Source organism: Curcuma longa, chromosome 13, assembly GCF_044706935.1.
Source record: "Curcuma longa cultivar G26 ecotype Majalengka, Jawa Barat chromosome 13, ITB_CL_G26_1.1, whole genome shotgun sequence".
NCBI lineage: Eukaryota > Viridiplantae > Streptophyta > Magnoliopsida > Zingiberales > Zingiberaceae > Curcuma > Curcuma longa.
In genome coordinates, this window is record NC_133873.1 from 4,563,375 (window position 1) to 4,588,664 (window position 25,290).

Genomic DNA, 25,290 nt, shown 5'->3' on the forward strand with positions numbered 1-25,290 from the left:
TACCACTTTCACGCATCTGTCTATAAATATTCAAACCGTTCACGCCGCCACCGTCCAATCGTCTTTCTCTTTTCGTCGCCTCTATCGTCCCTTACGACCGTCAAAACCCTAAACCCCTTCTTGGCAATTTTGTTCTCACGGTGTTTGATCTTGCATCGTACGGATCAAGTAGCGCCGTGAGCTGGTTCTCTAGCTTCTGCGGTGCGTTAGTCTCTTCGGTTCTCTGTGTTTTGGATTTGTGTTCATGGCGATCAGCTATAATTTTCTTTTTTCAACTCGTAGTGAATATATCGAATTGATCGTCGATTAGGCTGTTTAAGGAAGTGCGTGCTTGTCATCCCAGGATTTTGGCTTCCAGCCGCTATGTAGTTTTGAAATTCCATTCATTTTCATATGTCGCCTTTCAAAATTTTTTCCTTTTGTTTAAACAAGGATTTTTTGGGGAAAATAAGTAAAAGTGTCAATTTGTGGGATCGATATTATATTTGGTTTGTGTTTATGATATTGGATTTTCCTTGTTGTGTTCGTTAATGATTCAATAATCGATTCAGGGGTTCCCTGGGATATATGACCATACCTTTTGGCTTCGGGAAGGAAAAAGGATGTCGAGAATGGTGTCTCTTGCAATCACCAGTAGAAAGAAATGTTTCTCCAATCACTTGAGCGTGCCTGTACGTTCTTGTTACAGTTTGTCGAGCTTTGGGCATGGTGAGCATGTTTGTGACGCTGACACAAAAGTTGCAACCAATGTTGCTGAACGGAGCCCAAATGAAGATGAGATCACATGGAGGAAGTTGCCTGAGATTCTAAACTCTAAAGAGGAGTTTATGTGCATTCATGATCAAAGGCTTTTTCAGCTTCCATATGATAGATTTTCTAGACCTAGATTTGGAAATGTAAGGCGAGAGTTTGTACTACCCTTTGCAGCCAGAGGTTTGGCACAATCCATCCACACAGCATCTACAGCTAAAGTCCGTCCACCTGAAACGAATGATGAGGCTTATGAAGACCAGGGCCAAAAACGATTAAAGGATACATCACCTGAGGAATGCGATCAGGCTGTTGAAGGTTTGAGCTCGGCAAAAGCTAAAGCAAAAGCCAAACATATTCAAGATTCTCATAAAGCATCTCAATCACTCATACAACAGTTTTGGGCAAAGGTTTTGGGAATTGGTCCTGCTTTGAGAGCAGTAGCTTCCATGAGCAGGTATTAGTTTATTAGCTGATTCTTAAAAACCAATTCTCTGGTTTGATTTTTTGTGCTTCATTTTACCGATATTGAGCAAATTTTGCTGACATAACTTTCTTGCACCGTCTATTTGGATGTAAGAGTGGACTGGACTGTTAAATTGCACCACTGGAAAGATGAATTTGTATCAACCATGCAGCATTATTGGCTAGGTCTGAAATTGTTATGGGCCGATATGAGGATCTCTTCGAGAATGTTGTTAAAATTGGCTGCTGGAAAGAGTTTGACAAGAAGAGAAAGAAAACAGTTGACACGGACCACAGCTGATATATTTAGACTGGTTCCATTTGCAGTCTTCATCATTGTTCCATTCATGGAGTTTTTATTGCCAGTGTTCCTCAAACTATTTCCAAACATGCTGCCATCTACATTCCAGGACAAGATGAAGGAGCAGGTATTGTTGCATTGCATGACGAATATTAGTTATTTGTTTCTTCATGTGAGCATGATTTGACTTGAAACTAAAACTTCTCGTCTTCAAGATATACCCAGTTAGCAAATATGTGTGTGATCATAACTTGGTCATTTCGCCTTGACCCATGTTTGTTTAAAATTGCCTATAGGAAAATATTTTTCACATCTTTTTATATATGGATGACTATAAATCTTTTTCATCAAACAACTGGTGATAAGTGGTGGTTTGGAGGCCAAGTTCACTGGCAGTGGTTCATGACTGATGGTGACAGGAAGAAACCTACATTTTTCCAGAGATGAGACATCTTGCCTAACATATCCAAACCAACACAATTCTTTTGTACGAAAGCAATAGAGGCCTGTCCCAGTTCAACAGGCTATTTAAAAATCAATTTTTTTTCTTGCTGCAGGTCAGGTTCAATGATCTGTGCAGCATCTGTAGTTGGAATATCTAGAACCCAAATCCTATAGCTTCATGCTTTTAGATTTTTTGACTCCTTTTCCTTGAGATATTTTGGTCAAATATTAGTATCTTAGTGTGTTTGATTCTTAGAACTTTATTCCGTAATCTATTTTTAGTTTTTGTTTTTTTTTAAAAAAGAATAATTTAAAAATTAAAAAGAAAATAGAAAAAATCACCAACCTTATGCTCTTTTCGTATATTAAAATTTATGTACTATGGATAAAATGCTTGATTTTCGTTAAAAAGAAAAAGAAAAAGATTACTCAAAACTATTCAAAAATGAAAACTTTGGAAATGATAATTTTCACCACTTTTTATAAGATCTTGTTTCATGATGTCTCATTTATGATTTTTTTCTCCTGTATTATATAGGAGGCACTGAAGAGGAAACTTAAAGCAAGAATAGAGTATGCAAAGTTTTTGCAGGACACGGTTCGGGAGATGGCAAAGGAAGTCCAAGTATCTCACAGTGGAGAAACTAAGCAGACTGCAGAGGACTTGGATGAATTTTTGAGCAAGGTATCTTAGGTTTTCACTGAAATTTGAAACCATATGGTTTTGTCTTCTCTTCCTACAAATTGTCAATAGTTGTAACATAAATGATGGTTATTGACAATAAGGTCAGGACTGGTGCTCCTGTTTCTAATGATGAAATCTTGAGCTTTGCAAAATTGTTTAATGATGAGCTGACATTGGACAATATCAGCAGGTTGTCTTACTCTAATGCAATTCTGATTTAAAATTGTCTATTGATGTTAGATAAAATCTTACACATCTACTGCTTGCAGACCAAGATTAATAAATATGTGCAAGTATATGGGGATACCGCCATTTGGAACTGACAATTACTTGCGATTTATGCTTAGGAGGAAATTGCAGGAGTAAGTTTATGCTACATTTGTAATGAAGAAAATATCTACTTTATTTCATTTATAGTTTTTCATAGCCTTATTAATGATGCCTATGTATTTAATTAGTTGATTATAATCTAACAATGAGGAAAAAACTACTTGTGTTTCATGCTAATAGCTAATTAGTGATTGACCTTCAGCATTCCCACACATAAATGCCATGCATAATTGTAATATTAGCATTAGTAATAACTGGTAGACAGTCTTTCCATTGCAAGTAATTTGTGTGATCATGTAGTTTTTGATTATTTTAGTTTCAGAAAATGCTTTCCTGCACATTACCCTTTCAAAGAGCCAACCCTGTATCTATGGTTTATTGATGATCTGATGATATTTTTTTTATTATCAAGTAAAATGGCTTGCTTGAATTAAACAGTCTTAATTTCTCTTAGTAATTCCTAGTGTTGTTATTGATGATGTTCAGTTTCTCGTATGTTTCTTTGTTATGCTTATTATGTTGATTAAGTTACTTTTCATGTTAAAATCATAACCATCAGTTATTTATGATACCCTCCTAAGCAACTCATACGAATCTCAAGCAACTTATCAATCTTCTATACCAATGCCCACTCAAAATAGGATAAAGAATTGATAGTGGAAGAGGAGAGGAGTTTTGGAAATCTTGTGTGATTGGTGTGCCCCCATGCACTTAAAGAACATTATATAAGCATGTGGTATGATTTGTTATACGTTATGGATCAGAGTGAAGAAGTGTTAGGAAACATGTAGGAAAAGTTAACATAAAGCGATACTTGGATAAATAAAATAAAAATAGTAATATTAAAAAAAAGTATAGCTTCCATAAACAATAATTCGGAAATAGAGTGAGAAATGGTATGGATATGTTCAATGATAATTAATGCATTTTATAGTTAGAACTTAGAAACGTGAATTTATTAAAGTGGATGGTGTAAAGGATAGAGGGAAAAGAGAAAATGCTAGTCAAAATTCTTTGATTAAAATTGAGTCAAATCTCCCAAGTAGAATCCAAACCTACAATGGGTTACTTAATAGTTGATCGTTCTACCACTAAGCTATTGAGGAACAATAGAAGATTCAACCTTATAGAGTGCAACTCCTGTTCTCAACCCGTGAACAATACAAATTTGAAGCTTCCTTCATAACTATTGGAACTTCATAGTAGCTCCATTCCATTCCTTATTTCATAGGGAACCTTAAAACAGCTCTATTCATTATATTCCACCCACATCCCAATTTCATTCATTTAATATCCCTTTGATGATATTGATATAAGAGACGTCTTATATAGTCTATCTATTTCTATATAAAGAGATTTAAGAAATTATGATAATTATCATATAATGAGAAAAATTTGCAACAGACAAGACAAAGGAGGGCTATATCCACATATACATGCATTCTGCATGTAACTTCTTTCACTTGTGCTGGCAAAAGCCGCATATTATACCATATTACATGAAATAAAGATCTATATTATACAGTGTTGAATTCGATTCATAAGATTTGTTCCCATTGTCTCTAGACAATCTTATTGTTTTGGACATAAAGAAATTAAGAAATGATTGCTGGAAATACTAGGCCTAATAAATGTACAAAAAAGGAGGGTAAGCTGAAATCTGTCATAGAATAGATGCTTCGATTTACTATTTCTATCTATTAATATTTCCATCTATTAGAAAGATATCCTCATATGCTTATTTATGTTATATCTATCTTATTGCTTGCATAGAACTCAATGGGATGGAGGGTTAAGATTTATATAGCTGACCCAAAGTAGGTGGGAAACATGGTTTGGTTATGATGATGTGTTAATTGCCATTAAGAATACTACAAATCTGAAAATTTCTATTATGTTTTATTGTCTTAAGGATCTATAAGCTAGAACAAATAACAAAACCACCAAGTACCTCACAAATTGAAGTCCACAATTAACAAATCCAACACTTAGTTACAACAAAACACCATCAAAATGCCCAATACTACAGTTCAATACTAAACGAGTTCAATCAAAGTATAAATGAAATTTTAGTTCTAAACTAAGCTCAATTCAAATCAATTCGTAATTAAGTTATGTGCTATATTGTCTTTTGTTTCCATAATTTTCTTTAATATTATCACTTGAAGACTCAAACACATGAGAAGAAGATGAGATTTGTAGAGATGAGGATGTTAAGGTAGATGTGCGGACATACGAGGATAGACAATATAAGAAATGAGAATATCAGAGAGGAAGTCGTAATTGCACTTATTGAGGGAAAACTCCGAGAGACACGTTTAAGATGATACGAACATGTGATTAGACGATTAATAAATATTTTAGTTAGGCGATGCGAACAAATATGTAAATCAAACGTGGAAGAGGAAGATTAAAAAAGATTTAATTAGCAACAATAAAATGAGATAAAATTTGTTTAAATATAGATGATGATATGGTAGAGGATTGAGTCCAATGGTGTAGAAGGATCTATGTAGCCGACTCCACTTAGTGGGAGAAAGCTTGGTTGTTGTTGTATTGTCACTTGAAACACAAATATGAATACTAAGTTAGTTGATATTTTTCTTGCTCATTTCTAGAATAGAGCCGCTACATTTTTGTTTCTATGTTGCATTTGAATTTTCATCCAATCGTTTTCTCAATTATTTTACTAACTGTTGTTAGAAAACCATAACTCTTTGGAATACAACAAAACAGTAGTGTGTCACACTATTTAGAAAATTTAAGGATCAAGGCCTATCATTTTCTTACATATATATTGTACACCTTTTTCTTTATAATTTGAATTTCTTAAGTTTTAATTGTAATATTTATTTTTTATATATTTTTGTAGCATTTTATAACTCCGCCCATGATGAATAACCCCTCATGGTTGGTCCCAAGCCTGGATAAAGGAGGAGGGTTACTTTAGGTTGCTAGCCAGCATCAAACTAAGATAAATGTTTAATAAATGAATCCATTAAACTATTGTGCTAATGTTAGGTTGTTCCCCGGAAGGAACGCGTTGCAGGGTCTGATTGTAACGTTTCGACAATGATCGTTACATTTCCAGAACTCGAGTGTAGTGATAAATATGCAAGAGTTCGCGTTGTAGGGTCTGACTGTAATGTATTAGCAAAGACCGTTACATCTCCATAAGAACTTGAGTGTAGTATTAAATAAACAAAAGTTCTCTCACCATAAGTTAGATAAGAGCAAATATTATAGAAAATTAATGGTCTAAGATTTGACACATGGAATATAGGAACTCTCATTGGTAAAACAATGGAGGTAGTAGATATGATGATTAGGAGAAGAATTAGTATTTTGTGTGTACAAGACACAAAATGGGTAAGCGAGAAGGCAAAGATGATAGAGAACTCGAGTTTTAAATTATGGTACACAAGAAAGAGTAAAATAAGAAATGGAGTGGGTATTGTCATAGATAATTCGTTAAAGGATGAAGTTGTAGGAGTAGTTAGAAGGGAGGATAGAATTATAACTCTCAAGCTAGTAGTAGAGAAAGAAATTATGAACTTATATGCATCTTAAGCAGGATTAGATGAAGATATCAAATTAAGATTTTGGACAACCGAGATAAAATATTATAAAATATTTCATCAAATGAAATGATCTTAATAGAAGGTGATTTAAATCGGCATATCGGAGTGAAAAATGAGGAATATAAGAGGGTGCATGGGGGTTACGGATTCAGAACAAGAAATGAAAAAGGGAAAATTATATTGGATTTTTCTGATAGCATATGACCTTATACTAGCTAATATATTTTTTAAGAAAAAAGAACATTTAGTCATATTCAAAAGTGAGAATAATAAATCACAAATTGACTTTCTTATTATTAGGAAGAGGAATAGAAAGATTTGCAAAGATTGCAAGGTCATTCCTGGAGAAAGTTTAACTACCCAACATTGGTTAGTAATGTTGGATGTACGCCTCAAGCATAGTATCAATAGAAGAAAATTATACACAACTTCTAGAATTAAGTGGTGGAAGTTAAAGGATGGGAAGCAAAATATATTTAAGAGAAGGTAGGAGTACAAATATCATGTGAAATATATGGCGACTCTAATACGACACGGTATAAGATGGTATCAAAGTTGAAAATAGTAGCCAAGAGTGTACTCAGTGAGTTAAAGGGGCATGCACTACCAAATAAAGAATCTTGATGGTGGAATAAGAAAGTACAAGAGAAAGTGAAAGAAAAACAAACAACCTATAAAGAATTATATATTTGTAAGAACGAGAAAAATTTTAAAAAAACATACAAGAGCCAAAAAAGAGGCTAAGAAAGTAGTGAATGGAGCTAAGAATGAAACTTTTAAACGGTTATATCGAAAATTGGATACAAAAGAAGGGGAAAGAGAAATTTATAGAATAGCTAAAGTGAGAGCGAGGAAGACTAAAGATCTTATCCAAATAAGATGTATTAAAGATGAATGCAATAGGATACTGGTAAGGAGAAATAAAAGAGCGGTGGAAGAGGTATTTTCATTAACTTTCTAATGAAGGTTTATGTGACCAACTTAACTTAGGTAATTTAAATGGATTTGCCTAAGATCTTTGGAATCCATATATTTCTCTCAGGGTTGGCTTGCTTTGGTTTTAGCGCATTTCATGTAACAGGTTCATATGGTCCTGGAATATGGGCGTTCGATCCTTATGGACTAATCAGAAAAGTACAACCTCTAAGTCCTACATGGGGTGTGGAAGGCTTTGATCCTTTTGTTCCCAAGGAATTGCCTCTTATCATATTGCAGCGGGTACATTGGGCATATTAGCAGGCTTATTCCATCTTAGTGTTCATCTGCCTCAACGTCTGTACAAAGGATTGCGTATGGGCAATATTGAAACTGTACTTTCCAGTGGTATTAATGCTATTTTTTTGCAGCTTTCGTTGTTGTTGGAACTATGGCATGGTTTAGCAACAACTCCAATCAAATTATTTGGTCCCACTCGTTATCAATGGGATTAAGGATACTTTCAACAAGAAATATATCGAGGAGTTAGCGTTGGACTAGACGAAAATCTAAGTTTATCGGATGCTTGGTCTAAAATTCTTGAAAAAATTAGCATTTTATGATTACATTGGTAATAATCCGACAAAAGGCGAATTATTTAGAGCAGGGCCAATGAAATTATCTTTTGAGTACATACCCAATTCTCATTTGAAAAAAATCTTCTTTATTGGAAGAAATAAAAAGAAATTCAGAAAATAATGCAAAATTTTTGAAATCCGTATTTGATATAATTACAATTAATGGAGAAGAAATCATTGAAGAAGGAGAAGAAATCCTTAAAGAAAAAAATCATTCAAAAAATTTCTCAACGGTATACAAACTAACTAAAGAGTTAGAAGCACTAACACAAAATGAAGGTGAAGAAGATAAACATGAGTGAGTATAGAAATTTAAATTTTTATCGTAGAATTTCAACTTTAGATGTAGAATAAGCTTTAATTGAGGTGCAAAATGGAAAAGCTGTTGGACCAGATGATATTCTGATAGAGATATGGAAGTGCCTAGGGAAATAAGGTATTAAATGACTTACAAAATTATTTAACATGATATTGAAAATGAAAAAAATGTCTGATCAATAGAGGATAAGTACTCTAGTACTCTTATATAAGAATAAGGGGGACATACAAAATTGTGCAAACTATAAGGGTATTAAATTAATGTCATACCATGAAATTTTGGGAAAGAGTAATAGAAAAAATATTAAGGAGACTATGATGATCGAAAATCAATTTTGGTTTATGTTTGGAAGGTTAACAATAGATGCTATACATCTTTTTAGACAACTAATTGAAAAGTATCAGGAGCAAAAACAGTATTCATTGACTTAGAAAAAGTTTATGATAAAGTCTCAAGAGAAATTATATGGAGTATTCTAGAAAAGAGAGGTGTTAATGTAACATATATTGAACTAATTAAAGATATATTTGACGATGTAATGATAAAAATAAAGACTTTAGGCGAATTAACGAAGTGTTTCCCATAAATATAGGATTATATCAAGGATCAACTCTAAGTTTATCTTTTTACATTAATCATGGACGAACTTACTGAACGCATCTAAGACATAGTATCGTGGTGTACGTTGTTTGTGGATAATATTATTTTGATAAATGAGACACGTGAAGGACTAAATGTTAAACTCGAATTTTGACGGGAAACTTTGGAAGTGAAAGGTTTTAGATTTAGTAGAATAAAGATAGAATATATGGAATTTAAGTTTAGCAATATTAAACGTAATGAGGCAATTATTAAGATAGGAGATGATGAGTTATCTGGAATTGAGAGTTTTAAGTATTTAAGATCATTTTTGCAAGACGATAGAGCTATTGAGAGAGATGTTTTACATGGAATACAAGCAGGATGATTGAAATGAAGGAGAGCATCGGGTGTTTTATGTGATCATAAGATATTTTTAAAATTTAAAGGGAAGTTTTATAAAACGACGATTACCTGCTATGTTATATGACGTTGAATGTTGGACTATAACTCAAGCACATGAGCAAAAGATGAAAGTTGTAGAGATGAGGATGTTAAGATGGATGTGTGGATATATGAGGATGGACAGAATAAGAAATGAGAGCATTAGAGAGAAAGTCGGAGTTGCATCTATTAAGAGAAAATTTCGAGAGACACGTTTAAGATGATATAGACATATACTTAGATGACCAATAAATGTTCCAGTTAGACGATGTGAAATTATAACAAATACGCACATCAAACGAGGAAGAGGATAACCAAAAAAGACTTAGTTAGTAACAATAAAACAAGATAAAATTTATTTAAGTATATATGATGATATAGTAGGGGATAGAGCCCAATGACATAGAAGGATCCATATAGCTGACCCTACCTAGTGAGATAAGGTTTGGTTGTTGTTGTTATTTTTTTTAGCATTTTATGTGAAAAAGTTCCTTTGGCATAAAAAACTAAAATAAAAGATCTTTATGATTCTTTGTCCCCATATAAACCTTTTTTTTTGCTGAGTTAGTAACTTGAAATACATGTATTTATACCAAGTTATTTGGTAGTTGTTGTAGTTCATTTCTTGAACAAAATTTTTGACATGTTTTGTTTACTCCTGCATGCGGAATTATGAGAAAATGAAGGGTATTTATAGAAATAAACTATTACTAAGTTGGTTTGATCCTTCTAAGCTATTGGTTCAGCTAAATAAGTTGATGGGTCAGTTAGGAAGGTCATTATGGTTGATATTTTAATAGACCTAACCCTTACCATAGGGATGTATCTAGAAGGCTTGCCTGTGTGATGGAAAATCACTATCAGCTGAATAGAGATGGTATGAGCTATGAGTCGGACTCTAGGTCTTGATAGAGATTTCAAGAAAGATTATGACACCTTAGTTTACATCCACGAGTAGTTGTGAGCTAAAGAAGAGGTTATACACTTGGATGAGTAGATTACTATTGACTTGAGTATAAGCATTTTGGATTAGTGATTGTGTTCTATCTTTTAAGCAGGCCATTACTTAGTTTCTACTCCTTTTTTTTCTTTTCTTTTTCTCATTTCATGAAGCTTCTACACTGTGCTTGAGCTAACTTCCTAGCTTGCCTATTTCAATTTTTTTTTGTGTATGTGGATATAAGTGTCTTCTTTGAATATTTGGAAAAGAAAATTGGATTAAGATACAATCACTTAACTTTTCACTCTTTTGTTTTTGATATACATGTTGAGTGAAATCTAGCTTATTAGGTAGTTTTTGTTGGTCTTGATGATATGGCCCTGTTTTACTCAAGGATTAAGGAAGATGATAATCTGATTCAAGCTGAGGGTGTGGAATCCCTTTCAGAAGAAGAACTCAGACAAGCTTGCAGGGAACGGGGTCATCTTGGGTTGCTTTCAACACTTGAAATGCGTCAACAGGTTTTTCTCCTTTGAACTTTCTTTTTTTCTGTGGAATTTGAACACCATATGGCAGTTTATGGAGGTAGAATAATCAAAATCAACAAGAAGCTAAGAGGGAAAAGATGCTTGAGGATTGAGGGCTCAAAGTTGATAATGTACCATGCTCAATAGTTCTATTAAGTAGAATCTAAATTGATTACAATATATCTTGTTGATAGTTTTTTTGCTTCTGTTTATTTTTCTACCAAATAGCTTGAAATTAAAAATACATTGTGTATGATTATCTTTATTAACTTCTACTTCATGGCATCTTTACCAAGCTTTCTATAGAGATGCCCTATTCATCTTTATCAATAATTTAAAATGATCTTCTTTCATCAATGCCTCCTCTTCTTAACTCATCATAGATGAAACAGTGAAACTAGAATATTTATCTTCTACTAATTTGTTTCATATAAAAAGTCTATATTCAATTTCATCAACAAATTTCTGCTATTCTTCTATTATAATATTATTTGGCTAATCTTTGCCCAGATACACCTATTTTGTTTTCTTTTAATAGGGTAAATCTAACACAAAAGGCATAGGTTAAATCTAACATAAAAAACATCATTTCATTGTTGTTTTTTGATTATTCGATTTTTTTTCTGGTTTTATGAAACTAGGTCTGTGAGAAGAATTTGTCTTTCTTTTCGTGATTTATTTTGTGATGTATGGTTGTTAGCCAGAAGAATCACTAAGCCTTTTCTTATTATGGTAACATTTGTTTTCAGCTTCGTGATTGGTTGGACTTGTCACTGAATCATGCTGTTCCATCTTCTCTATTGATTCTATCAAGGTAATATGCTTCAGGCATCCGTTTTCGTTGCTGTGCTTTTCATATCTTTCTTATTGGATAAAATTTGTCAGAGCATTTACTGTTTCTGGAAAGTTGAAACCTGAAGAAGCTGTCGTAGCCACCCTTTCATCTCTACCAGATGAGGTTGTTGATACAGTTGGTACTGGGTTGCCATCTGAAGATTCTGTTTCTGAGAGGAGGAGAAAGTTGGAGTTCCTTGAAATGCAGGAAGAACTTATCAAGGTACAAGCCTTTCTTGGCTTTTCTTTGTCATTCCAATTACTTAATAATATGTTTTTCAAGAAAGGCATTGTAATCGATCATCCAGCAACTCTTGTTTACAAATTTGAGCAAAATGAGCAGACTAGATCTCAATTGCATTGATCTTGATTGAATTGTCCATATATTCCCTGGTTTCATTATCCAGCTAGTTTCATACTGAAGCTAAAGAGCACCTTTCTTGTTAGATAATTTGTATTTTTAACCTTTCTCAATCTGTTTGCTGAATCGGCATAAAGTAGGCTACAATAATGTCATAATAAAATAGCTAACTAAATTAACTAAATACAGAACTTTGAAGAAACTCTACTAGTACCAATGGAGGATAAAGATTCTAGAACGTGAACATAACATGTGAAATGGTATAAGTGAGACGTGCATGATATATCTCATAAAAGAATCCAACAAGCAATAAATAATCAAAGTTATTATTTTCTGGCAATTTAACGTCATTAATCTCTTATCTCACACAGTCATGGACCTTTTTAGAGTGCGGAGTCAAAGTTTATATACATGGGATAAGTAATTCAACTCAAATATATAAATACCTCAGAAACCCTAGACCAGGTGAACCAAGAATGCAATTGAACTAGACCCAAATTATCTAATTTGGTTTAGCCCTAAGTTATCCAATTTGACTCTAATTCGAGCTTAATCGAGTCTAAGCAAAATTTAAATCACTTTCTCATCTAATTTGGTCCTACCCTAACTTATCTAATTTGACTTTGATTCAAGCCTAGTCGAGTCCAAACAATATTTAAATCACTTTCTCATCTAATTTGGACCAATGCCAATGTATCCAATTTGACTCTGACTCAAGCCAAGTTTGAGTCCAGACAAGATTTAAATCACTTTATGATATTGTGAGTCTGTTAAGTTGTATTCTTAATTCACCTAATTTAGTGCTGAAACCTCACTTGTAACCTCTACTTCTCTCGTGAACTCTCTACCCTCCCTCCCTTTCTTGCTACTTTGCCGAACACATGTGACACCATCATCACATATCGGCCAACACACGTACCATCGTCGCCACTTGGTGGCTAGCCATGCTGCCGTTGATCGCACTGATGCTACTCACTACCAGTCGTGTTGCAGCCACCAGAATCCATTTGATTTGCACCTCTCCCTTCCTCTTTCTTGGTCTCATGGATGCATCACCACCACTTGTACTGCTCTTATATCCATCATGGGAGATTAATAGATCATAACAAATCTCACTTGGTTTTCTTTGCATAATGTTTCGTCCCATGCGGATTCCTTATTTGGTTCTTTGATGATCGTGTTTCAATGTGTGTTGCATTCATAAATAATTTTATATAATCTTCATTCTGACCTTATATATACACACACACACACAAAGAATGTGGCAGGATTATACACAAATATCACTTAATTTCCAAGTGTTGGATAATATATTTTCCTAGTTAATGCGGCCATGGTTAGAGGTTGTTTTATTTGGATTAACTAACGTTGAAATGTGAATGGGAGTAGAGTGAGATAAAAGAAAATAACGACTTAACACACATAAAGTGGCTCAGATATTAGATCCAAATACTAGTTGCTATATGAGATCTATATAGCCAATTTTAAATAGTAGAGTCGATTTAATTGTTATTGTTATTTGAAAGACGAAAAGAGATAAAAAAAGAAGACATGAAATTAGAAGTTAGTTACTCTCTTTCTAAGAATGTTTGATTTTTCTATCATCTCTATTTTTTCTCCAATAATTTATTTTGAATAAATAGATTATAAAAGCAAAGGTACTTGTTAATTGCAATAATGATTGCCAATCATAGTTAATACTTAAATTGTCAATGACAAATGAGTAACATGAGTGAAGACATTTTGTTATTATTATTCTTTTTTCTTATATGGATATGGAGGTGTTTCGATAGACCAAAGTAACTTTAATTAGTAATTGTGATGCATGGACAAGTGCAAACTTAACACATCAACTAGTGAGTAATGTCTAATAATTAACTCTTAATATAGTCTTAATTGGTGTTCTCATTCACATCTTGCATATCTAGTGGCTAGTGGAGTTTCGAGGTGTTGAGTTAATTGCATGTTGTGGTGATTTCTTCATTCGAGGTGGGTGTTTACTATTTGTTTCATTACATTTACCTTGTTCATAATTAATTTATAAAAGTAGATGATATAATTATGAACTTTTTTGAAAAGAGAAATTGTTTTTATCATTGTTTCTACTTTTGTTGCTTGGTATGCGCTTTCACTTTCTTGTCCTTATTTGATCTTGTTCTTTTTGTTGCTTCTTAGACCTTTATTGATGATAAAATGATTAATAGAGATACCATATAAAGGCAATAAAAACCAATGCTAGTACTTTAAGAGAACATAACTATCTTGAGGTGAATAAAAAAATGTATGACTATATTATCAAACCAATAAAATAAACAAATAAATTACTTATACTGTGAAGCTTTGGCTTCACACTTCGAAAAAGTTGTGTGATTATTTATATTAATTTAATAAAATAATGAATGCATTGCTTATACCATAAAACTTTTGCTTCGTGCTTTGTGACTACTTCTGTTGAACTAAGAAAATAATAAATTATTTATACTATAGAGATTTGTCTCCACACTTTGAAGGAGTTGTGTGACTACTTATTGAATTTTAAAACAAATGAATTACTTATTTTAGAGCCTTGGCTCTATGCTAAAAAAAGGATCCTTGGGTCCTTTAGTGCGTTTGTAGGTTTTAACCAATTCACATAAGATACATTTCTCATTGGGTTTTGGATTGTTGGTCGTTCACCTTCTATATATATGGATGTTCACAATATATATGCAATGCATCTTTACTAAGTGGATTGACGGTTGTTCATCCTATATATATATATGTGTGTGTGTGTGTGTGTGTGTGTGTGTGTGTGTCTGTGTGTGTGTGTGTCGGGTGATTATGGGTTGCGTGCATGCGTACTTAAGATGGAAAACTTATAGGAGTATAAAAGAGGAAGCACAAAAAAAAATGAAAATCATTTGACAGAAAATTGAAAAGTAAATTGTGATAAGAGATTAATGAAGTTAAATTTACTTAAAAAGAATGATAACTTTGATTATTTACTGCTCATTGAATTCTTTTATAAGATATATTATATTATGCACTTCTCCTTTAGCTTCAAAGTACATTATGGATTGGTGGTTATCTTTATAATTAGTCTAGATGCTCCCTAGTTTCATAAGCTAAAGGGCAGCCTAACATGTCATATAATGTGTATGTAATTATGGGTGAAACACCGGTATTTTAAGTACTGATCCATTTGCTTATTTGTAGGGTAAATATTACAAAATCTATGCTAGGTTAAAATAAATACCTCAGGTATAATTTAGTGTTATCACACCACTGTTTATCTGGAACTCAATAAGAAACACTATTGAGCTTTCTGATGACTTCATGTTAAATATTGTAGGCTTCATAGTTTATACATATTGTCAAGTCAAATCCATGGATCTTTTCTTACATTGTCACTTCTTCCAATTTGATCAGAAAAGCTGATTTTATTGTCTCTGGAATTGAGGTGATATTTTAAAGACAAGTTGTGCTTAATTTTGAATTCAAAATTCCAAGGTTTTGTCCTACCATATTCTCATGAACTATGAACTTCCAAATACCTTCATGTTGGCTTTAATAGGCTCTATTTTTCTAGCATAACACAAATTCCTCATCATATTAAGTTAATTTATTATTTTGTCCATTGTTCTCCTAGGGACAAATGGCTTTATCTAGGCAATTAGATTGCTTGTGTTCAAAGTCCTGCTGCTAAGCTATCTCCTAAGAATATCCTCAAGGTTCACTAATATTTAATCATCCATTCTCTTTGGGATAAAGGATTTTCCAAGCAATTAGATGGCTTATGTCCGCTTGTGTGACATATCCTAATAATAATATCAAATTTTCCATTACTACAATAGAGGTAAAAGCTAAGATAGATGTTTGGAGCTATAAAGAAAGGATAAAACCAAGGTTTAAAATCTCGAGTTGTGTTGGAATTTTAGTCTTTCTTTGGAACAATACTAATTCGGTATTGTGTCAATATTTCGATGCATGGTGTCTGGTGACATATTGGAGGTTGAAGAAGGAATGAGATAAAATAGAGGAAGGAGACATTGTCTGTGTTGAATGTGAGCTGAGTGATATCAAGTTTTAGCAATTTATTTGAATGATGTATTTTGATTGTTTCGCTTGGTGTCATATGAGATTTCAAACCATGGATAAAATAATAAAAATATACTAATATCACTTAGGGGTAGATAAAATGAAAGAAAATACCTTGAGATGGTATGAGTACGTTCAGAGGAAACTAACAAATGCATTAATTAGGTATAAAGAGTAGAGGGAGAAAGGAAAAAAAATACTAGGATATCCTATAGTACTTAGGTGTAGCTTTAGTAATTGGTAAAATGAGAAAAAAAAATATCTTGAGATGGTAGAATAAAGAAGAATAAGTGATGAGTCAATTATTGGGAAGGGAAGAGGAGATCAAAGAAATCATTAGTTAACAACAATAACAAAGTTTTTATCCCACTGAGTTGAGTCAACTATATAGATCCTCCTAAGCCATTGGGTTTGGTCATCTACTATATCCTCATCTATATTTAAATAAATTTTATCTTATTTTGTAATTGTTAACCAAATCTTTTTGATTTTTTTTCCTCGATTGATGTGCGTGTTTGTCATGATCTCACATTACTTAACTGAGAGATTTATTGGTCGTTTAAGTATATATCCATACTATCTTAAATGTGTTTCTCAAAGTGTTCTCTCACTAAGTGTAACTCGAACATTCTTGCTAATGTTCTTATTTCTTATTGTATCCATCCTTGTATGTTTGCATATCTATCTTAACATCCTCATCTTTGTGACTTTCATTTTCTACTTATACTTGCTTCATAGTTCAACACTCAGCTCCATATAACATAACAGGTCTAATCGTCATTTTGTAAAATTTCTCTTTAAACTTTAGAGGTGTTTTACGAGCACAAAGAACGCCTAACACTCTTCATTTAAACCATCCTACTTGTATCATTTATAGATAAAACAAGATATATAAATGATCTCTATCAAGCCCTTCTATGCAAAAACAAACTTAAATACTTAAAACTTTCGGTGATAGGTAATTCATCATCTCCTATCTTAACAATTATCTTATTATATTTACTATCACTAAATTTAAATTTCATATATTTGGTCTTTACTAAATCAACCTTTAACTTTCAATATCTCTCGTCGAGATTTGAGTTTAACATTTACTCCTTCACATGTCTCATTGACGAAACAATGTCATCTGAAAATAACATGCATCATGGTTACATGCCTTAATGTATCGAGTTCATCTGTAACTAGTGTAACAAAATATGGGCTAATAGTTGATCATTGATATAAATCTATTTTTACTAGAAATGCTTCAGTTTTATTAGTCAATTTAATAAAAATAATTTAATTAATTTGAATATTATTAGCCAATATTGTTGAATTGAGATCAACATGGAAGGTAAGCCAAATTATAAATAGATTGCGAACTGTACACATTTGATCAGGGTGTTGCTTGAGATAACAAAGACCACCCTAGTCAATTACGCAAATATATTTTGCTTGTTATTGAGAACAAAATCAGAATTAAAAGGCTGCCATTTGGGCGAGCAAGATATTAAAATGGGAATTTTCCTTTTGAAATATCAAATACAATGCAAATAGTTTCTTTAAACAAATTCTCGTTCCTATTTGCATTGTTAAATTATATTTCTGATTTGGAATGATTATTGAGAATGCAAAGAATTTTCTGTATATTCTTACAAACTTTTTAGTTGCTCCAAGCATAATCGACTATCATTAGCAACTGATTCTGTAGGTGTTCTTCAACTGAAATGGTGAAATTTGTACTTGTTTGTCTACATGATTTGATATTTTAGATCCCGTTCTACTTTTATTAATTTTCCTCCCACTGAGGCATCTATGTCTTGAGGCTCAAATCAAGAGATATTTGGGATGACTGTTCCCTTTCCAAGTATATGTTGCATTGATATGTTTATTTATGTTGGTTGTTGGATTATGTGTGGTTAACTAACTGGTTTGCAAATAGTAATCTAATAGGATTTTTAGCTGATCTTTCTTGTTGTTCTAAAAATTATTTAGGAGGAAGAGAAAAAACAAGTTAAAGAGGAGAAAGCTAAAGTGAAGGAATCTGAGGTCAGTGAAGATTTTGCATTGAATGAGATGATTATTCCTACTGCTAGGGAGGCAGACGAGTTAGCAAAAGCAAAATCACTTGAAAAGCAGGAGCAACTATGTAAAATTAGTCGTGCACTAGCTGTTCTAGCTTCAGCTTCTGTAAGTCTGTTGATCTAAAATATATTTCCTTTTTTTGCTAGTTAAGCAGAGTACTATGCTTTTTGATTCCTAATCTCATAAAGATCATTTGATGAACTTGTGCAGTCTGTTAGTAGGGAGCGGCAAGATTTTCTGAGCCTTGTTAATAAAGAGGTATTTTTTCTCATAAATTTAGTGAACATTTTCTATTACATTGAGAACAAGTGATTGTTATGTTGTTATTTTCAATTTATACAGAATTCTTCTGGAGTTGAAATTCTTTAATGTCTGCTGTACTTTTACTTTTGGTAGAACCCTGAAATTAACTCTGTAACTGCAGATTGAACTGTATAATACCATGCTGGAGAAAGAGGGTACAGAGGGTGAAGAGGATGCTAAGAAAGCTTATAAAGCTGCTAGGGAGGAGACTGATCATGTAACTGAAATAGCTGCTGCAGACAAGGTTTCATCAAGACTAATAGATAAGGTAAGAACTAAGAATTGACTTGTTTCTTTTATGTTAACTTATTTTATTCACTTTCTCTTCCTAGCTAGTCTGAATATTTGTGTGATACTTACGAAAATGATGTGCACATTAGTAAGCTAAAAGGATCTAAGGTGTTCTTATCCTAAGATCCCTTGCACTTGAACATGGAAGTGGATTCCTAAATCCTGGCAGACATATATGAAAGGGTAATAGGAGCACCTCTTCCCTTTAGTTCCACATGGTCAAGTGTAGAGGCTATCGGGGATGCCTAATTATCAAGGGACCCTTGCCTAATTAAATGCCTAGACATTTTGGGTTGGATTGAACCTTGGTTTTTAACAAGCTTAATTGTTTAGCCTGCAATTATGTAAGTTTTCTCAGCTTGTAAGTGTGAAATGTATAACTGCCATTTAAAGGGTGGTGGCCAGTTTTTGGGAAAAGAACAGATAGAGATTACTACCATGACGTCTTCCACTGTCCTGCAGGAGTATTGGATTGATTACTTTACCAAGAATGTGCTTGTTGTTTTGAATCTAACTCCTCTATGATACGCTATGCCAGATAAATGGACTGAAAAATGTCCACCTTGATATTGTACTGATATAACCTATTTAGTTGTCTTTCTTTATAATTTGGCTGTTCCTAACAATGATATCTTTGTGCTTCTAGTTATGCTCTTTTTGTTGATTGTTAGATATATTAGGACAGTATAACCGGGGATCCCTGGACACCCATTTGGTCGTATCTTTTTCTTAGTATGTTAATCGTTGAACCTTATGTCTTTATTTTAATGGTTAGGTTGATGCTATGCTACAAGAGCTTGAAAAGGAGATTGATGACGTGGATGCTAGAATTGGTGACCGTTGGCAAATACTAGATAGGTATCATTATTTTCATTACACTGTTATAAAATAGTGTATTTTATGGTTTCAGTTTAATGTTTACTCCTTTTTAATTAATCTTTCTGAAATTTGGCATAGGAAGTCTTCCATACGTTATCCTCTCCTATATGAATGCATAACCAAATTGCTTTTTTATTGGTTATTGTGTCTGTATATATATTTTTATTTCCCAAGTGAAATTCGGGTACTTACCTTTCTTTGGTCATTTAAATGTTCAATGACTAAAGGGTCACTACACAGGAAAACATTAAACACAAGGAATAGCATAAAGGATAGAAATTATTGCAATCAGTTGGTCATGTCACGGAGTGACAACTTAGGAGCAATGCTAATACCAGTGATTTACGTGGTTCAAACACCTTTGTCTTACTTCATGGCCTAATGACTTGTTAGGCAATCTAATACTTCAAAAATATAGAGATGGACAACAACCTAAATGTTGTTTATGTTTAGATGTAACCAAATAGGTTCCACTGAGGCTGAGATAGCTTCAACTGGGACCCAATGAATACCGAGGCATTTCCTCTACCTTTCTTATCCTAGTGTAAATTGGCATGGTCACCTTGTGTACCTGAAGTGATAACCATGAGTTGGAAATGATACAAGTGAAATCCACCTAGACCTAGACGGTCCTCTTCCAAATCTATCTAGGTAGGCACATATGCTTGCTCAAGCGAGGGCTTTTTAAAATAATGCACATGTGTATATATGTGCTTACACATGTATTGGTAGATTTTGTCGGAAGAAATGTTATCTTTTCACATAGACGGATTCATTATGATAATTTTCTTTGACAAGAATAAAGCAATTTGCTGCAGTTGGTAACCTTATTTCAGAAGATGTATCTATTTAATCAAAGGGCAGCCTGGTGCACGAGGCTCCCGCCTTGCGGGGTCCGGGGAAAGGATCCATTGTACGCAGCCTTACCTTGCTTTTGGCAAGACCAGGATTTGATATTAATTTGCAGTGCTCTGTTGGCAAGATGTATCTATTTGATATTAATTTAATTTGCAGTGCTCTGTTGAAGGATGATTGCGTAAGTTGCAAAAGTTTTTTGATAGGTATCTAGCCAATATGAGTCTATAAGGAAGCAAATGCAATCAGTTTAAAGACTATAGTTTCATACCAGGTGAGTAATGGTGAATTTTCAAGTGGAAAAGATACTGAAAAAATGATATAGAAACATAGAGTAAGAAACTGGCCGACCAAGAGGATATAGAATGGCACAAGCAAAATGAGCAACTAACCAGCCTACCAGGAGGTTAAAGGGTCACACTTTTGTAGCCTAAAATTGCTCAAGTAATATTACGAAGAAAGATTAAGAAAAAGGTGAACTAGAAGAGGAAGTTGAAAGAAATGAGAAGAATATTGGCAAAAGGAGGAATTCTCCTAATGGTCATGAGAATAAAAGTGATCAGTTTCTTTTCATGAATTTGTTTCAATACTAAACTTTTTAAATTAATCTAGTTACCTGTTTATTGATTGTCTTTATCAAATATTGTTTCATAGGATATCTTTGACTCATGCTTATTAGCATATGCAAATACAAGCTTGAACTCTGTGTTCAGTAAGAGGCTAACTTCCTTTTGTTTTGCCTCTGTTCTTGTCTGTTATAGGGATCATGATGGCAAAGTGACTCCAGAAGAGGTTGCAGCTGCTGCCATGTATCTTTTGTTCTATAGCAATTTACAACAACAACAACAACAACAACCAAGCCTTATCCCACTAAGTGGGGTCGGCTATATGGATCCTTTTACGCCATTGAGCTCTATCTCCTATTATATCATCATTTATATTTAAATAAATTTTATCTTGTTTTATTGTTGCTAACCAAGTCTTTTTTGGTCTACCTCGCCCTCGTTTGATATGTGTATTTGTCATAGTTTCACACCGCCTAACTGGAGCATTTATCGGTCGTCTAAGTACATGTCCGTACCACCTTAAACGTGTCTCACGGAGTTTTTCCTCAATAGATGCAACTCCAACTTTCTCTCTAATGCTCTCATTTCTTATTCTGTCCATCTTCGTATGTCCACACATCCATCTTAACATCCTCATCTCCGCAACTCTCATCTTTTGCTCATGTGCTCGAGTCATAGCCCAACATTCAGCGCCATATAACATGGCAGGTCTAACTGCCGTTTTATAGAACTTTCCTTTAAGTTTTAGAGGCACTTTACGATCACATAAAACACCTGATGCTCTCCTCCACTTCAACCATCCTGTTTGTATTCTATGTAAGACATCTCTCTCAATCCCTCCATCGGCTTGCAAAAATGATCCTAAATATTTAAAACTCTCAGTTCCAGACAACTCATCATCTCCTATTTTAATACTTGTCTCATTACGTTCAATATTGCTAAACTTAAATTCCATATATTCTGTCTTTACTCTACTAAGCCTAAAACCTTTCTCTTCTAGTGTTTCTCGCCAAGATTCTAATTTAGCATTTACTCCCTCACGTGTCTCATCTACCAATACAATATCATCTGCAAACAACATGCACCATGGTACAGTATCTTGAATGTGTCCAGTAAGTTCATCCATGATTAGTGTAAAAAGATAAGGACTTAGAGCTGACCCTTGATGTACCCCTATCTTTATTGGAAATGCTTCAGTTAATCCGCCTGAAGTCTTCACTCTAGTCGTTACTTCCTCATACATATCCTTAATTAGGTCAATATATACTACGCTAACACCCCTCTTTTCTAGAATTCTCCATATAATTTCCCTTGGGACTCTATCATAAGCTTTTTCTAAATCAATAAATATCATATGTAGATCTTGCTTTTGCCCCCGATATTTTTCAATTAGTTGCCTGAGAAGATGTATAGCTTCTATTGTCGACCTACCAGGCATAAACCCAAATTGATTTTCGGTGACCATAGTCTCTTTCCTTAATCGTTTTTCTATTACTCTTTCCCAAAGTTTCATGGTATGACTCATTAATTTAATGCCCCTATAATTTGCACAATTTTGTACGTCCCCCTTATTCTTATATAAGGGAATTAGAGTACTTACTCTCCATTGATCTGGCATTTTCTTTGTTTTCAATATCATGTTAAATAATTTTGTAAGCCATTCAATACCTTGTTTCCCTAGGCACTTCCATACCTCTATCGGGATATCATCTGGTCCAACGGCTTTTCCATTTTTCATTCCGTTTAAAGCTTGTTCTACTTCTGAAATTTGAATTCTACGATAAAAATTTAAATTTCTATACTCATTTGACCTGCTTAAATTACCTAAGTTAAGTTGATCACCTACACCTTCATTAAAAAGTTGATGAAAATACCTCTTCCACCGCTCTTTTATTTCTCCATCATTTACTAATACCCTATTGCATTCATCTTTAATACATCTTACTTGGCTAATATCTTTTGTCTTCCTCTCTCTCGCTTTAGCTATTTTATAAATGTCTTTTTCTCCTTCTTTTGTATCCAATTTTCGATATAACTGCTCAAAAGTTGTATTTTTAGCTTCATTCACTGCTTTTTTAGCCTCTTTCTTAGCTAATGTATATTTTTTTAAATTTTCTTCATTCTTGCAAATATATAATTTCTTATAGGCTATTCGTTTTTCCTTCACTTTTTCCTGTACTTTCTCATTCCACCACCAAGATTCTTTACTTGGTGGTACATGCCCCTTTGACTCGCCGAGTATACTCTTGGCTATTATTTTCAACTTTGATACCATGTTATCCCATATCGTAGTAGGGTCACCGTATACTTCACCTAATACTTGTCCTTCTACCTTCTCCTTAAATATGTTTTGTTTCTCATCCTTCAACTTCCACCACTTAATTCTAGGAGTAGTGGATATTTTCTTTTTATGGATATTATGCTTAAGACGTATATCCAATACTACTAACCTATGTTGGGTAGTTAAACTTTCTCCAGGAATGACCTTACAATCTTTACAAATCTTTCTATCCCTCTTCCTAACCATAAGAAAGTCAATTTGCGATTTATTATTCCCGCTTTTAAATGTGATCAAGTGTTCTTCTCTTTTCTTAAAAAATGTATTAGCTAGTATAAGATCATATGCTATCGCAAAATCCAGTATAGTTTTACCTTCCTCATTTCTTGTTCCAAACCCATAATCCCCATGCACCCTCTCATATTCCTCATTTTTCACTCCAACATGTCCATTTAGATCACCTCCTATTAAAATCATTTCATTTGATGGAATATTTTGTAATACTTCATCTAGGTCATCCCAAAACCTTGCTTTGGTATTTTCATCTAATCCTGCTTGAGGTGCATATACACTAATTACATTTATAGTGTCTTTCTCCACTACTATTTTAAGAGCTATAATTCTATCCCCCTTTCTATTTACCCCTACAACTTCATCCTTTAACAAACTATCTACAATAACACCAACTCCATTTCTTGTTTTACTCTTCCCTGTGTACCACAACTTATAACCCGAGTTCTCTATCAACTTTGCCTTTTCGCCTACCCATTTTGTCTCTTGTACACACAAAATACTAATTCTTCTCCTAATCATCGTATCTACTACCTCCATTGTTTTACCAGTAAGGGTTCCTATATTCCATGTTTCAAATCTTAGACTATTTATTTTCCTATAATTTTTATTCTTACCCAACCTATGGTGTGAGAACTTTTGCTCATTTAACACTACACCCAAGTTCTCATGGAGATGTAGCGGTCCTTGCCGAGACGTTACGTTACAGTCGGACCCTAGCATTAACACAATAGTTTAATGGATCCATTCTTCCGGGGAACATCCTAGCATTAACACGGAGTTATATAGTATTAATAAAAAAAATGATAAAAATGATTACTGATGAGTGTTTGCAAAATTGGAAAAATGTAATTATTCTGTTTAACGCTGTCTACCAGTTACTGCAGCATGCTACTTCTTGCCTTATATCTTAGCTATCAACACAACATCATAAATTGTACTTGTTGCCTTGCATCACCAAACTAAACTTTTATCGATGGTCAGGCCTTCGCTGTGCGATTTGGAGGCCGGCAATGACCTCGGCGGCCACCAGATGCTAAGCATTAACTTCGAATTATCTTAATAGGAGGAGTTCGTAGGCTTTATGAGAACAAAGTATATTCGACATAATATCTAGTGCTTGATATAAAACTATAATAAAGTTGATGATACAAAGGACAAATAGTTAGAAGGGTAATACTTCATTTTAGATCCATCGTCTATGTCGTCAATTCTTGTAGAATTATACAAATAAACATGGAAAAAAATAGTTGTTGCATGAATAAAACTCTGGAAACACATTATGTCTCGCTTCCGCCTTGAAGTGACAATGGCTCTTTTGTTTAGAAAGTAAGTGATTTTGGTCAATGAAACAAAATTATTGAAATGATTTTAAAAATCTTCAGCATATTTGAGCACGTATATGGATTGATATATTTGGAATTCCAAAAAAGCAAGGAGACACTTTGATCAATTTAAAAGAATAATGCTCATAAAACACACTCTAATATCAAAAATTTGCTCTCTAGACAATGATGCAGTGGTTAAAATTTTTCAATGGATCTCAAGAATCTCGTATTAGAGATTCCAC

At 33.5% G+C, this 25,290-nt stretch overlaps 1 protein-coding gene across 1 annotated transcript; it reads left to right on the plus strand.

Moving 5' to 3' along the window:
- Positions 1 to 74: 74 nt before the first annotated feature.
- On the plus strand, positions 75 to 24,783 carry LOC141843922 (uncharacterized). The gene is made up of 15 exons (XM_074731941.1): positions 75 to 201; positions 552 to 1,207; positions 1,331 to 1,643; positions 2,499 to 2,645; positions 2,747 to 2,835; positions 2,915 to 3,007; positions 10,786 to 10,912; positions 11,668 to 11,732; positions 11,804 to 11,975; positions 18,168 to 18,362; positions 18,468 to 18,515; positions 18,682 to 18,828; positions 19,627 to 19,709; positions 21,347 to 21,403; positions 24,705 to 24,783. The coding sequence occupies exons 2-15, from the start codon at positions 603 to 605 to the stop codon at positions 24,781 to 24,783; spliced, it is 2,220 nt and encodes a 739-aa protein (XP_074588042.1). The 5' UTR covers positions 75 to 201; positions 552 to 602.
- The last annotated feature ends 507 nt before the right edge of the window (positions 24,784 to 25,290 follow it).

What these genes read in the sequence shown, in the direction of transcription:
- LOC141843922 (XM_074731941.1), top strand. Translation starts at nt 603, where the DNA reads ATGTCGAGAATGGTGTCTCTTGCAATCACCAGTAGAAAGAAATGTTTC. An exon ending in CTTAGGAGGAAATTGCAGGA is followed by an intron (nt 3,008 to 10,785) that starts GTAAGTTTATGC and finishes GTTTTACTCAAG; the next exon opens with GATTAAGGAAGATGATAATC. An exon ending in GCTGCTGCCATGTATCTTTT is followed by an intron (nt 21,404 to 24,704) that starts GTTCTATAGCAA and finishes ATCGATGGTCAG; the next exon opens with GCCTTCGCTGTGCGATTTGG.